The sequence below is a fragment of the Babylonia areolata genome, chromosome 21, assembly GCF_041734735.1.
Source record: "Babylonia areolata isolate BAREFJ2019XMU chromosome 21, ASM4173473v1, whole genome shotgun sequence".
NCBI classification, from domain to species: Eukaryota; Metazoa; Mollusca; class Gastropoda; order Neogastropoda; family Buccinidae; genus Babylonia; species Babylonia areolata.
Window position 1 is genome coordinate 52084960 of NC_134896.1, and position 13828 is coordinate 52098787.

Sequence of the window (13828 nt, forward strand, 5' to 3'; positions counted from 1 at the left end):
TGCTGCAGAAAGCTGACATGGTACGTTTAAATGTGTGAACAAAATGTTCAAGTTATTCTTAAAAGCAACAAACTGATACTCCAAAAAAGTTTAAATCTGAGTTATTATTATTCACATGAAACTGCTGCTGTCCCTTACCAACATAATTCCAACCCAGATATTCAGGATTTTGATAAATCATCAGATTTTTGATAAATATTCAGAATTTTGATGTTCATTAAAATCTTAATCACCATCGAGTCTTTTGCTTCAAAAGAAACAAATAAGACACTGCCACCACCAAGAATATCATAATTTTTTTTAACTGAATCAGCTTGCAATACCACTCACATATCCGCAATCAACTGCTATCAATGTTACAATAACAAGATCATGATTCAAAGCCAACAAGCAAAAGAAGGAAACGTCATGAGGTCTGCTTTGGGTCACGTCACCGCCTTCTTCTATCCCATTGTCTTTGACCATGGGGTCACCACTGATGACCCGGCAACTAGTTCTCTCGTTATCTCACTGTTCCTCGTCTCTCTCAGAGCCTCACTCAGGCCTGTCCACTGTGTAACATTCGTCCTTTCCACTGTGTAACATTCGTCCTGTCCACTCTGTAACATTCCTTCTGTCTCAGGCCTGTCCACTCTGTAACATTCCTTCTGTCTCAGGCCTGTCCACTCTGTAACATTCCTTCTGTGTAAGGCCTGTCCACTCTGTAACATTCCTTCTGTGTAAGGCCTGTCCACTCTGTAACATTCCTTCTGTGTCAGGCCTGTCCACTCTGTAACATTCCTTCTGTCTCAGGCCTGTCCACTCTGTAACATTCCTTCTGTGTAAGGCCTGTCCACTCTGTAACATTCCTTCTGTGTCAGGCCTGTCCACTCTGTAACATTCCTTCTGTCTCAGGCCTGTCCACTCTGTAACATTCCTTCTGTGTAAGGCCTGTCCACTCTGTAACATTCCTTCTGTCTAAGGCCTGTCCACTCTGTAACATTCCTTCTGTCTAAGGCCTGTCCACTCTGTAACATTCCTTCTGTTTCAGGCCTGTCCAATCTGTAACATTCCTTCTGTGTAAGGCCTGTCCACTCTGTAACATTCCTTCTGTCTAAGGCCTGTCCACTCTGTAACATTCCTTCTGTCTAAGGCCTGTCCACTCTGTAACATTCCTTCTGTCTCAGGCCTGTCCACTCTGTAACATTCGTCCTGTCCACTCTGTAACATTCCTTCTGTTTCAGGCCTGTCCACTCTGTAACATTCCTTCTGTCCACTCTGTAACATTCCTTCTGTCTAAGGCCTGTCCACTCTGTAACATTCCTTCTGTCCACTCTGTAACATTCGTTCTGTCTAAGGCCTGTCCACTCTGTAACATTCCTTCTGTCTCAGGCCTGTCCACTCTGTAACATTCCTTCTGTCTCAGGCCTGTCCACTCTGTAACATTCCTTCTGTCCACTCTGTAACATTCCTTCTGTCTCAGGCCTGTCCACTCTGTAACATTCCTTCTGTCTAAGGCCTGTCCACTCTGTAACATTCCTTCTGTCTCAGGCCTGTCCACTCTGTAACATTCGTCCTGTCCACTCTGTAACATTCCTTCTGTCTCAGGCCTGTCCACTCTGTAACATTCCTTCTAAGGCCTGTCCATTCTGTAACATTCCTTCTGTCTAAGGCCTGTCCACTCTGTAACATTCCTTCTGTCTCAGGCCTGTCCACTCTGTAACATTCCTTCTGTGTAAGGCCTGTCCACTCTGTAACATTCCTTCTGTCTCAGGCCTGTCCACTCTGTAACATTCCTTCTGTCTCAGGCCTGTCCACTCTGTAACATTCCTTCTAAGGCCTGTCCACTCTGTAACATTCCTTCTGTTTCAGGCCTGTCCACTCTGTAACATTCCTTCTAAGGCCTGTCCACTCTGTAACATTCCTTCTGTTTCAGGCCTGTCCAATCTGTAACATTCCTTCTGTCTCAGGCCTGTCCACTCTGTAACATTCCTTCTGTCTCAGGCCTGTCCACCATTCTGTAACATTCCTTCTGTCTAAGGCCTGTCCACTCTGTAACATTCCTTCTGTCTAAGGCCTGTCCACTCTGTAACATTCCTTCTGTCTCAGGCCTGTCCACTCTGTAACATTCCTTCTAAGGCCTGTCCACTCTGTAACATTTCTTCTGTCTAAGGCCTGTCTGTTCTGGGACAGCTGTTCTCCCATTTTCTGTCTAGGTTACATACTACTCTCAAAATACATTATAAATGTCACTGAAAACAAAGTAACCATTTTCATGGCTAGCCGTGGATCAGTCACAACTCATCATGTCTTGGAAACGTACATGTACACATGTATCTATCTTTATATATGTGTGTGTGGAAAAAAAAAAGAAAAGAAAAAAAGAAAGATAGAGAGAGCTAGGGATGTGAGCGTGCTTAAGTATATATTTTTGTTTAGATCCGTAAGTCTAGGAATGTGAACGTGCTCAAGTATATATTTTTGTTTAGATCCGTAAGTTTGTACTTTTCAAACATGAAGATTAACTTATGAATTTGTTATCTGTCAAAAAAAAAAAAAATCAAAAAAAAATCACAAATTGGCTAGCTAGCTTGGCTATCTGCTCGACATGGGAAACGTCATGTATTGAACCTTGTCCTCAATACTGTCTGCGATGAAAAGAGTGAAATCATGTGTCCTGTGATGCTGCAAGCAACTGAGGCTGCTTATATTAAAAAAGAAAAAAAAAAAAAAAGAAAAAAAAAAATTATGGTCAACCATGCATGGCTCAATCAGAACTGCAGATGACGTCTCATTTTCATTTTACATGGCTGGCTCGACCGGGTGCAGTCTACAGGTGAAAGGTGTCGTGAACCTTGTCAGCGATCATCTCAGCGATGGCCAGGGAGGAGGTAGCGGCAGGGGAGGGGGAGTTCCGGACATGGATGATCCTCTGTCCCAGCTGCCCCTCCCCCTGGTCAAACACAAAGTCGTCCACCAGGTTCCCGTCTCCATCCAGTGCCTGTGCCCTCACCCCTGTGGGGCCTCTGTGTGACACATCATCATTATCATCATCACCCCTGTAGGGCCTCTGTGTGACACATCATCATTATCATCATCACCCCTGTCAGGGCCTCTGTGTGACACACCATCATCATCATTATCATCACCCCTGTGGGGCCTCTCTGTGACACATCATCATTATCATCATCACCCCTGTGGGACCTCTGTGTGACACACCATCATTATCATCATCACCCCTGTGGGGCCTCTGTGTGACACACCATCATTATCATCATCACCCCTGTCAGGGCCTCTGTGTGACACACCATCATTATCATCATCACCCCTGTGGGGCCTCTCTGTGACACATCATCATTATCATCATCACCCCTGTGGGACCTCTGTGTGACACATCATCATTATCATCATCACCCCTGTGGGACCTCTGTGTGACACACCATCATTATCATCATCACCCCTGTGGGACCTCTGTGTGACACATCATCATTATCATCATCACCCCTGTGGGACCTCTGTGTGACACACCATCATCATTATCATCACCCCTGTAGGGCCTCTGTGTGACACATCATCATTGTCATCATCACCCCTGTGGGACCTCTGTGTGACACACCATCATTATCATCATCACCCCTGTAGGGCCTCTGTGCGACACATCATCATTATCATCATCACCCCTGTAGGGCCTCTGTGTGACACATCATCAATATCATCATCACCCCTGTGGGGCCTCTGAGCAACACTCCACACCCCCACCGTCATTGTCACTATCATCATTACTGCCCAGGAAGCAAGAGAATCTGAGAATCTGAATCCCATGCTCAGTGGTATTTTCCCATCCTCCTTCTGACCTTCAGTGGTGGTCTGGATGCTAGTCACTCTGATGAGATGATAAACCAACGTCCCTTGTGTAGCATTCATTTTGCACACGTAAAAAACAACCATGGTGACAAATGGGTTGTCCTGGCGATACAATAAAATACAATGCAATGCAATAAAGTTCAATGTAATGCAGTGCAATAAAATGCAATACAACAGAATACAACACAATGCAATGCAATGCAACACAATACCATGCAATGCAATATGATACAATGCAATACAGTATCATACAGTACAATGCAATGCAATGCAATGCAATGCAACACAATACAAAACACCACAACACAATACAATGCAATGCAATGTGGTACAGTACAGCGCAGCACAGTATAGTGCAGTCAATTGCAATACAATACAGTACAGTACAGTACAGTACAACACAACATAGTACAATATAGTACGATATAATACAATACAATACAACACAACACAACACAAGACAAAACAATTATTTTCTCGAAGTTCCCACCTGGACACGTCTTCAGGTCGCAGTTTGGGAACAAAGCGCTGCAGCTGTTTGACCTGGGCACGGATGTAGATTCCTTTGTACATCTCCTGTATGCCGTACCCCAGGTGTCTCCAGGCCAGCTTACGTAGACCCCTGTACACCACACACATCACTGTACATCTGTACATCACACATCACCACTGTACATCTGGATACCACACACATTATTGTACACCACACACCACACACATTACTGTACATCTGTATATCACACACCACACATCATTGTACATCACACACATCATTGTACATCTGTACACCACACATTGTACATCTGTACATCACACACCACACACATTATTGTACATCTGTACATCACACACCACACATCATTGTACATCACACACATCACTGTACATCTGTACACCACACACAACACATCATCATTGTACATCTGTACACCACACATTATCATTGTACATCTGTGTACCACACACCACACATCATCATTGTACATCTGTACACCACACACCACACATCATCACTGTACATCTGTGCACCACACACATTGTACATCTGTACACCACACACATCATTGTACATCTGTACACCACACACATCATCATTGTACATCTGTACACCACACATCATCATTGTACATCAGTACACCACACACCACATCACTGTACATCTGTACACCACACATCATCATTGTACATCTGTACACCACACACATCATCACTGTACATCTGTACACCACACACAGCATCATTGTACATCTCCTGCATGCCCTAACCCAGGAGTCGCCAGTCCAGCTTACACACAGTGGATATGAAGAGGACAAGGCCTTGCCTTCAATACACACAGCCCTACACACAGTGGACATGAAGAGGACACGGCCTTGCCTTCAAGACACACAGCCCTACACACAGCAGACATGAAGAGGACAGGGCCTTGCCTTCAATACACACAGCCCTACACACAGTGGATACGAAGGGGACACGGCCTTGCCTTCAATACACACAGCCCTACACACAGTAGACATGAAAAGGACACGGCCTTGCCTTCAATACACACAGCCCTACACACACTAGATATGAAGAGGACACAGGCTTGCCTTCAATACACAGGGCCCTACACACAGTGGATATAAAAAAGACTCAGCCTTGTCTTCAATACACACAGCCCTACACACAGTAGACATGAAGAGGACACGGCCTTGCCTTCAATACACACAGCCCAACACGCAGTGGCTGTAAATTCACTGACCCTGTGGACCCTCAACCTTTAACCCCGCTTTCCCTCACCTGAAGGTCAAGGCATCAAAGAGGTCAGGGATACTGATGTCGGTGTAACCGTAGCCTTCACGCTTGAACGCCAACACGGCATTGGGGCCAAGCCATATGCTCCCGTCCATGCGGGGCGTGAAGTGAACACCCAGGAATGGGAATCTGGGATCTGGAACCTGCAATGGAAAAAAAAAAAAAGAAAAAAAAAGAAGAAAAAAAAAGAAGAGTGTGGTTGGCTGGCATGGTATGCAGAGAAACTGAGAGAGGAAGAGACAAAGACAAGACAAGACAAGACGAGACAAGACAAAAATCTATATTTCGAGGATAATACTAGATAAGCACTGGTGTGCTTTATTACATCCAGTCCCCGCCCTGAATAGGGACTACACTACACAGAACTCAATAAAAATTAAAGCATGGTGTTAATAGAAATACATAAGAGAGGGTGAAAAAAAACAAAAAAAACAAAACAAACTCACACACACTCACACATACATGCACATACAGGCACAATCATCGGTAAAAAAAAGAACAAAATGAAAGAAATAAACACACACAACACACACCACATCACAGACCAGAAAATGGGAGGTGGAGGGTGAGGGAGGTTCTCTGTCAACAGCACACAAGTGACAAACATTATTTGTATTTGTATTTCATTTAATAACAACAGATTTCTCTGTGTGAAATTCGGGCTGCTCCCCCCAGGGACAGCACGTCGCTACGCTACAGCGCCACCCATTTTTTGGTATTTTTTTCCTGCATACAGTTTTACTTGTTTTTCTTATCGAAGTGGATTTTTCTACAGAATTTTGGCAGGAACAACCCTTTTGTTGCCATGGGTTCTTTTACGTGCGCTAAGTGCATGCTGAACATGGGACTTTGGTTTATCGTCTCATCCAAATGACTAGTGTCCAGACCACCACTCTAAGTCTAGTGGAGGGGGAGAAAATATCAGCGGCAGAACCGTGATTCAAACCAGTGCGCTCAGATTCTCTCGCTTCCTAGGCGGACGCGTTACCTCTAGGCCATCACTCCACCTTATCAATAAAAAGAGGAATTTACATAACACATTATGACACAAGGTGGGAAAGTTCATGTTTTTCGAAAGAGAGAGAGAGACAGACAGACGGACAGACAGACAAAGAGAGAGAGTGAGAGAGAGAGAGAGAGCGACAGACAGAGGCAAAGAGAGAGCGAGACAGAAAGACAAAGAGAGAAAGAAAACAGCCCAAAAACTGGACTGGGAACAACATTCCCAATCCTCACAGCCCACCAGCACAATCACTCACAGGGTAGATGTTGCCTCTGACCAGGTCACTCTTGTCCCGGTTCAGCAGAAGGTACTCTCCCCTGAACGGCACGATGCGAGGCTCCGCTGAACACCCGGACAGCTCCGCCACTTTGTCAGCCTGCAGGCCGGCACACGTGATGACGTAGCGACTGCGTAGTGTCTGGCCCTGTTCAGATACAGGCTTTATCAGTTTCAGTTTTCACTTTCTCAGGGAGGCGTCACTGTGTTTGGGGTAAATCTATATACGCTACACCACAACTGCTGGGTAGATGTTTGGATAAATCTATATATACACTACACCACAACTGCTGGGTTGATGTTTGGATAAATCTATATACATTACACCACAACTGCTGGGTAGATGTTTGGATAAATCTATATACACTACACCACAACTGCTGGGTAGATGTTTGGATAAATCTATATATACACTACACCACAACTGCTGGGTAGATGTTTGGATAAATCTATATACATTACGCCACAACTGCTGGGTAGATGTTTGGATAAATCTATATATACACTACACCACAACTGCTGGGTTGATGTTTGGATAAATCTATATACATTACACCACAACTGCTGGGTTGATGTTTGGATAAATCTATACATTTTACATCACAACTGCTGGGTAGATGTTTGGATAAATCTACATATGCTACAACACAACTGCTGGGCAGATGTTTGGATAAATCTATATACATTACACCACAACTGCTGGGTTGATGTTTGGATAAATCTATATATATATTACACCACAACTGCTGGGTAGATGTTTGGATAAATCTATATACATTACACCACAACTGCTGGGTTGATGTTTGGATAAATCTATACATTTTACATCACAACTGCTGGGTAGATGTTTGGATAAATCTACATATGCTACAACACAACTGCTGGGTAGATGTTTGGATAAATCTATATACGTTACACCACAACTGCTGGGTAGATGTTTGGATAAATCTATACACATTACACCACAACTGCTGGGTAGATGTTTGGATAAATCTATATACGTTACACCACAACTGCTGGGTAGATGTTTGGATAAATCTATATACATTACACCACAACTGCTGGGTAGATGTTTGGATAAATCTATACACATTACACCACAACTGCTGGGTAGATGCCTGACCAGCAGCATAACTCAATGTGCTTAGTTAACTCTTTCACCACCAAGTTTCTGTGTGAAAAAACACTCCCCAGAACCAAATATTTGAGAAATGATGCTGTCAGTCACAGGCTTTGGTTCAGTCATTCGGATGAGATGATAAACCGAGGTCCTGTGTGCAGCATGCACTTAGCGCACGTAAAAAAACCCACGGCAACAAAAGGGTTGTTCCTGGCAAAATTTTGTAGAAAAATCCACCTCGATAGGAAAAAAAGCAAATAAAACTGCACGCAGGAAAAAAATAAAAAAAAACGGGTGGCGCTGTAGTGTAGCGACCTGCTCTCCATGGGGAGAGCAGCCCGAATTTCACATAGAGAAATCTGTTGTGATAAAAAGCAATACAAATACAAATACAAACAAATGTCGAAACAACACAATCCAACACAATCGACTTGCTCACTTTAAACTTGGCTCGGGGGCAAAGGTTAGTCATTGTTCTATTGGCGTCAAGCTTTGTTACAATGTGACAAATTAATGGTCTTATCAACATGATCCCTGGATGTCACAAAAGTCGCCAATGACAGTGTACTGTCTGGTCAGCAAAAGTCGCCTATGGCAGTGAAAGATTTAAAGCACTTTACAATAAACATTATACACATACTTACATGATATTATGTACTAAAAAAAAACCCAAACAAACAAAAACAATAAAAGTAATAGTAATAATAATGATTTTACAAACAAAAACATAAAAGATATTCTAAACTGTTCATTACATTATTTATTCACACACACACACACACACCTTACACCCACACACACACCTACATACAACAACAGCACACACCTTAGAAGCATCCCCAACGATGGTGACCGGGTACTTCAGCCCCTCCCTGCTCCCCGCCTCCCCCTCCGCTGTGCTTTGAAGCTGTGTGACAGGGAACCCAGTGTACACCCTGCCCCCCCTCTCCTCAAACACCTTGCCGTAGTGCTTGGTCACCACCCCCCAGTCTATGATGCCCGTGTTGGGAGAGTGGATCGCCTTCAGGCCCTGAAAGTCACACCTTCCGTCGTCAGAGACACAACTCACAACTCAAAAACGTTTTTTTTTTAATTTTTTTTTTATTCAAGTATTAAAATTTTAGGCATAGCCTACTCTTCCAATCTGTCCTTGCTAACCTACATCAATTACAAACAGCATACACATAAATGAAGGGAAAAGTATTCATGCAGAATGGCATACATAATAAAGAAACACAAACACACACATTCACAGAGAGAGAGAGAGAGAGAGAGAGAGATCACAAGTCAAATGTATCTAGAGGTGTACGATGAAATCGGTACATACCGATACATATACAATACGTATACAATATATATAAAACACAATACAGTTAGCAGGCCCCTCAGTTTCAGTTTCTCAAGGAGGAATCACTGCATTTTGGGCAAATCCATATAGGCTACACCACATCTGCTAGGCAGATGCCTGACCAGCAACACAACTCAATGCCCTTAGTCAGGAGTGTGTGTGTGTGTGTGTGTGTGTGTGTGTGTGTGTGTGTGCGTGTGTGTGTGTATGCTTAGAGCTGACTTCAGCAAGATTTTGCGCCTTATAAATATTATTATTATTATTAGTATTTTTATGTATTTATCTATTATTTTTTATTTATTTTATTTTATTAATTAATTTATTTTTTGTTACTTTTATTTATTTACTTATTTTTTGCTATTTTATTTTAATTTTATTTTATTTATTTTATTTCATTTTTTTGTTATTTTATTTATTTATTTATTTATTTTCTTCTTTTTTTTTCTCAAGGCTTGACCAAGCGTGTTGGGTTACGCTGCTGGTCAGGCATCTGCTTGGCAGATGTGGTGTAGTGTATATGGATTTGACCCGAATGCAGTGACGCCTCCTTGAGCTACTGATACCGATACTGATCTCCCTTCTGTCGCTGTGGTTCTTGTTCAGTGTGCAGGGGCGCAAGTGGAAAAAAGTGGCAAGACTGAAGTCCGGTCTAGGGGGTCTGGGGGAGTGCCGTAAGCTCCCCCAGCGGGGTCCGGGGCGGAGCCCCGGCCGCCAACGCATTTCGTGCATTTTCCTGCTCTCTCAGGGCCTCTCAGAGTGCCTTTCAAGAAGAAAATATTTATATTTTTGGCAAGGAAAATTTATGGATTTTAGGTAATGCTTTTAATGGACTAAGCACGTGCAATGCCGTGTGTCAGGTAATATGCTGCTGTTAGTCGGGACATGTGAAGGCTTTCTACAGCCTTTGTGTCTTTAGCTGAAGTCTTTATTAAGTCCACTAGGTCTTCAGAGAGACTGAATGGAAGGCAGTGTTCAGAGAGAAACAAACAAATTCTGATTTTAAGGTCCATGACTTTATCCGTCAAACTAGGGCCAGCAAACAGAGGTTTTGCACAAGGCATTGTGGAGGTGTGCGAGTAGGAAGCGAGCTGTTGAAGATGGTCTGGATCCTCACTGTGTTTCACCAACGATCTCTTTCCGTTTTTTCCATAGTTCAGTTTTGTGTTGTTACAGCATTTGCAAATAGCCAAACCACTTGCGTCAATTTTCGCGCACCACATCGAGAATTTCCGTTTCAGTTTGTCTTCATGGTTGAGCCATTCATTTTTCCACTTGTTCTTACAATCTTTGTCGATTTCTCGAGCTTTTCTCTCGTCAGAAACTTCCAAAAACGGCATTCTGGCATGTGAAAAACTTGCAGTTTTGCTTCCCGCTACCCGAAGATTAAAGCAAAGATGCTTCCCCTTCGCAAAGACAGAGCTTAGGATAGCGCGGGAAGTGAAGCCAAACTGCTGGCCCTTGCATTTCAGAAAATAGAAAAACAGCAAATCAGATTCGAGAAGCTGACGATCACGCGGTAAGCACGCTGAAAACACATGCTTAGAGTCACGTAGGCCAGCCACCTCTACTGACGTTTCATTAAAAAAGTGATGCCTCCTTTGGTTGTGGGATATACCACTCTGTGTTTACTTTACTCGAACGAAATTGGGGGTGAAACAGTAATGTCTCTCCTCCCCCTTTCATTTTTTGTCCGTCCCGGGGACGGACTGCTTCTATGATTTTCCGTCCTAGGCGATTTTTTTCTCTCGGTAAAATACAGAGTTTCAGGGCTAAGTAACAGTGTGTGTGTGTGTGTGTGTGTGTGTGTGTGCCTCTCTCTCTCTCTCTCTCTCTCTCACACACACACACACACAGACACAGACACACATTCTCTCTGTTCTCACTTTCCAACGAACAGTCCCATCCGGATTCCAGCGGCAAAAATGGGAGTCGTACACAGCGCGCGCGGCCAGACACAGCTGGCGCTGGCTTCAGTTTAGCTAAGCACTGGTCAACCAGTCAAGAGAGTTCCGTCTTCGGGTGAATAGTTCAGTATTCAAGTTCCGACCAAAACTTTCCCGGACCAAAAGCATAGGGACAAAAAAAAAAAAAAAAAAAAAAAAATCGAAATTTCATCAAGACGGAAATCAGTATGAGACGGAACCACTTGCACCCCTGAGTGTGCCAAGTGCATGCTACACACAAGACCTCGGTTTATCGTCTCTTCTGAGATACAAGACGCTCAGTTTGATTCTTCCAGTGAAACTTGGAAGAAAAGGCAAGAGCGGCAACTGAATCCAGACCCTCACAGACACTGTATTGGCAGATGAGTGTCTTAACCATTAATAAGAATAAGAATAAGAAGAAGAATAACTTTATTATCCCCAACTGGAGAAATTTGGTCAGGTGCATTATCACAACACAGACAAGTAAACAACATGGGGACCATAACTGTAAAAGTCAACAACAGCTTTTACGAATATTACGAAGACACAAATTAAAAAAAATATCACATACACCGTTTCATACATACATCCACACACTGCAGGTAATAACTAGCATTCTTAATGTAAAAACAGAAAGAATTAAGAAACATTATTTGAATATAATTATAAGCATAGCCTACTTTATTGCACATTGATTATAATAGACAGATAAGATAAGAATAAAGATAAATTGTGGAAAATCACAAACCAGATAATCAGCACACACCCGCACCCACCCACCCCCCACACGCGGATTACTTGATTAAACAAGGGTAATAAACATATGTTCTCAAATAAAAGCATTTCACATATTCGCTTTTAAAACACTGCAATTAATTATTACATCGTAATTATTAACAGAAATATATTTAGAATATGGACGTTCTGCCACCTTCCTCCAAAAACCGATACCCAAACTGAACTGCAGTAACCACTACCAGTGCCTCACCACACAGCTGGGCTCTTCTTCTTCTTCTTCTGCGTTCACTCGTATGCACACGAGTGGGCTTTTACGTGTATGACCATTTTTACCCCGCCATGTAGGCAGCCATACTCCGTTTTCGGGGGTGTGCATGCTGGGTATGTTCTTGTTTCCATAACCCACCGAACGCTGACATGGATTACAGGATGTTTAACGTGCGTATTTGATCTTCTGCTTGCATATACACACGAAGGGGGTTCAGGCACTAGCAGGTCTGCACATATGTTGACCTGGGAGATCGGAAAAATCTTCACCCTTTACCCACCAGGTGCCGTCACCGTGATTCGAACCCGGGACCCTCAGATTGACAGTCCAACGCTTTAACCACTCGGCTATTGCGCCCATCACAGCTGGGCTCAATCTCCCTGACGCCTTCAAGACCCTTCAGGACCCACCATCCTGAGTACCCCCCAAAATATCCTCCAACAACCTATACCCTTACAACTACCACCACCACCACCAGCGCCTCATCACACAGTTGATCTCCCTGATGCCTTCAGGACCCACCATCCTGAGTAGCCCCCAAATATCCTCCAACAACCTATACCCTAACAACCACCACCACCACCACCAGCGCCTCACCACACAGTTGGGCTCGATCTCCCTGATGCCCTCAGGGCCGACCATCTTGAGGTCCTTCACACCGTTCTCCTGCCCCCTCTCCAGCAGCTTCTCCAGGCGGGGCACCTCCTCTGGCTCCACCGCCACGATCAGCTGCAATGGGGGGGGGGGGGGGGGGGGGGGGGGGGGGAAAGGCATGAAAAGAAAGGAGTTAGTTGATTTATCAATCAGTTAACCCATTCAACCCTGCAGAGATGACAGTCTAGATAGGCTTCCATGCCACACTGATGTAGAAAAAACACAGAAAAAAATATAACATTTTCCCTCCAAATTACCTGTAGACACATCTACCTGTAGACACATCCAGAAACAGTGTAGAAGGTACTTCCCTTTCTTTGCAGTTCATGCACATGTAGGAACGTGAAAACTGTTTTAATGAGACACATGTAGGAACGTGAAAACTGTGTTAATGAGACATATGTAGGAACGTGAAAACTGTTTTAATGAGACACATGTAGGAACGTGAAAACTGTGTTAATGAGACACATGTAGGAACGTGCAAACTGTTTTAATGAGACACATGTAGGAACATGCAAACTGTTTTAATGAGACAAATTTCATTCTGTTTCTTTGCAGTTCATGCATACGTAGGAACGTGAAAACTGTTTTAATGAGACATATGTAGGAACGTGAAAACTGTTTTAATGAGAGGAATGTGAAAACTGTTTTAATGAGACATATGTAGGAACGTGAAAACTGTTTTAATGAGACATATGTAGGAACGTGAAAACTGTTTTAATGAGAGGAATGTGAAAACTGTTTTAATGAGACATATGTAGGAACGTGAAAACTGTTTTAATGAGACACATGTAGGAACATGCAAACTGTTTTAATGAGACATATGTAGGAACCTGAAAACTGTTTTAATAAGACATGTAGG

The 13828-nt window shown here is 43.3% G+C and overlaps 1 protein-coding gene across 1 annotated transcript in view; it reads right to left on the reverse strand.

Moving 5' to 3' along the window:
• Positions 1-2779: 2779 nt before the first annotated feature.
• LOC143296646 (L-2-hydroxyglutarate dehydrogenase, mitochondrial-like) overlaps positions 2780-13828 on the reverse strand; it is a 15811-nt gene continuing 4762 nt past the window's right edge. Inside the window, exons 4-9 of the mRNA XM_076608675.1 lie at positions 12910-13041; positions 8878-9063; positions 6894-7076; positions 5620-5777; positions 4334-4465; positions 2780-3005 (exon numbers count right to left, since the gene is read on the reverse strand). Coding sequence (XP_076464790.1) covers positions 2810-3005; positions 4334-4465; positions 5620-5777; positions 6894-7076; positions 8878-9063; positions 12910-13041 — 987 coding nt within the window. The 3' untranslated portion in view covers positions 2780-2809. The remainder of the gene's footprint in view (positions 3006-4333; positions 4466-5619; positions 5778-6893; positions 7077-8877; positions 9064-12909; positions 13042-13828) is intronic.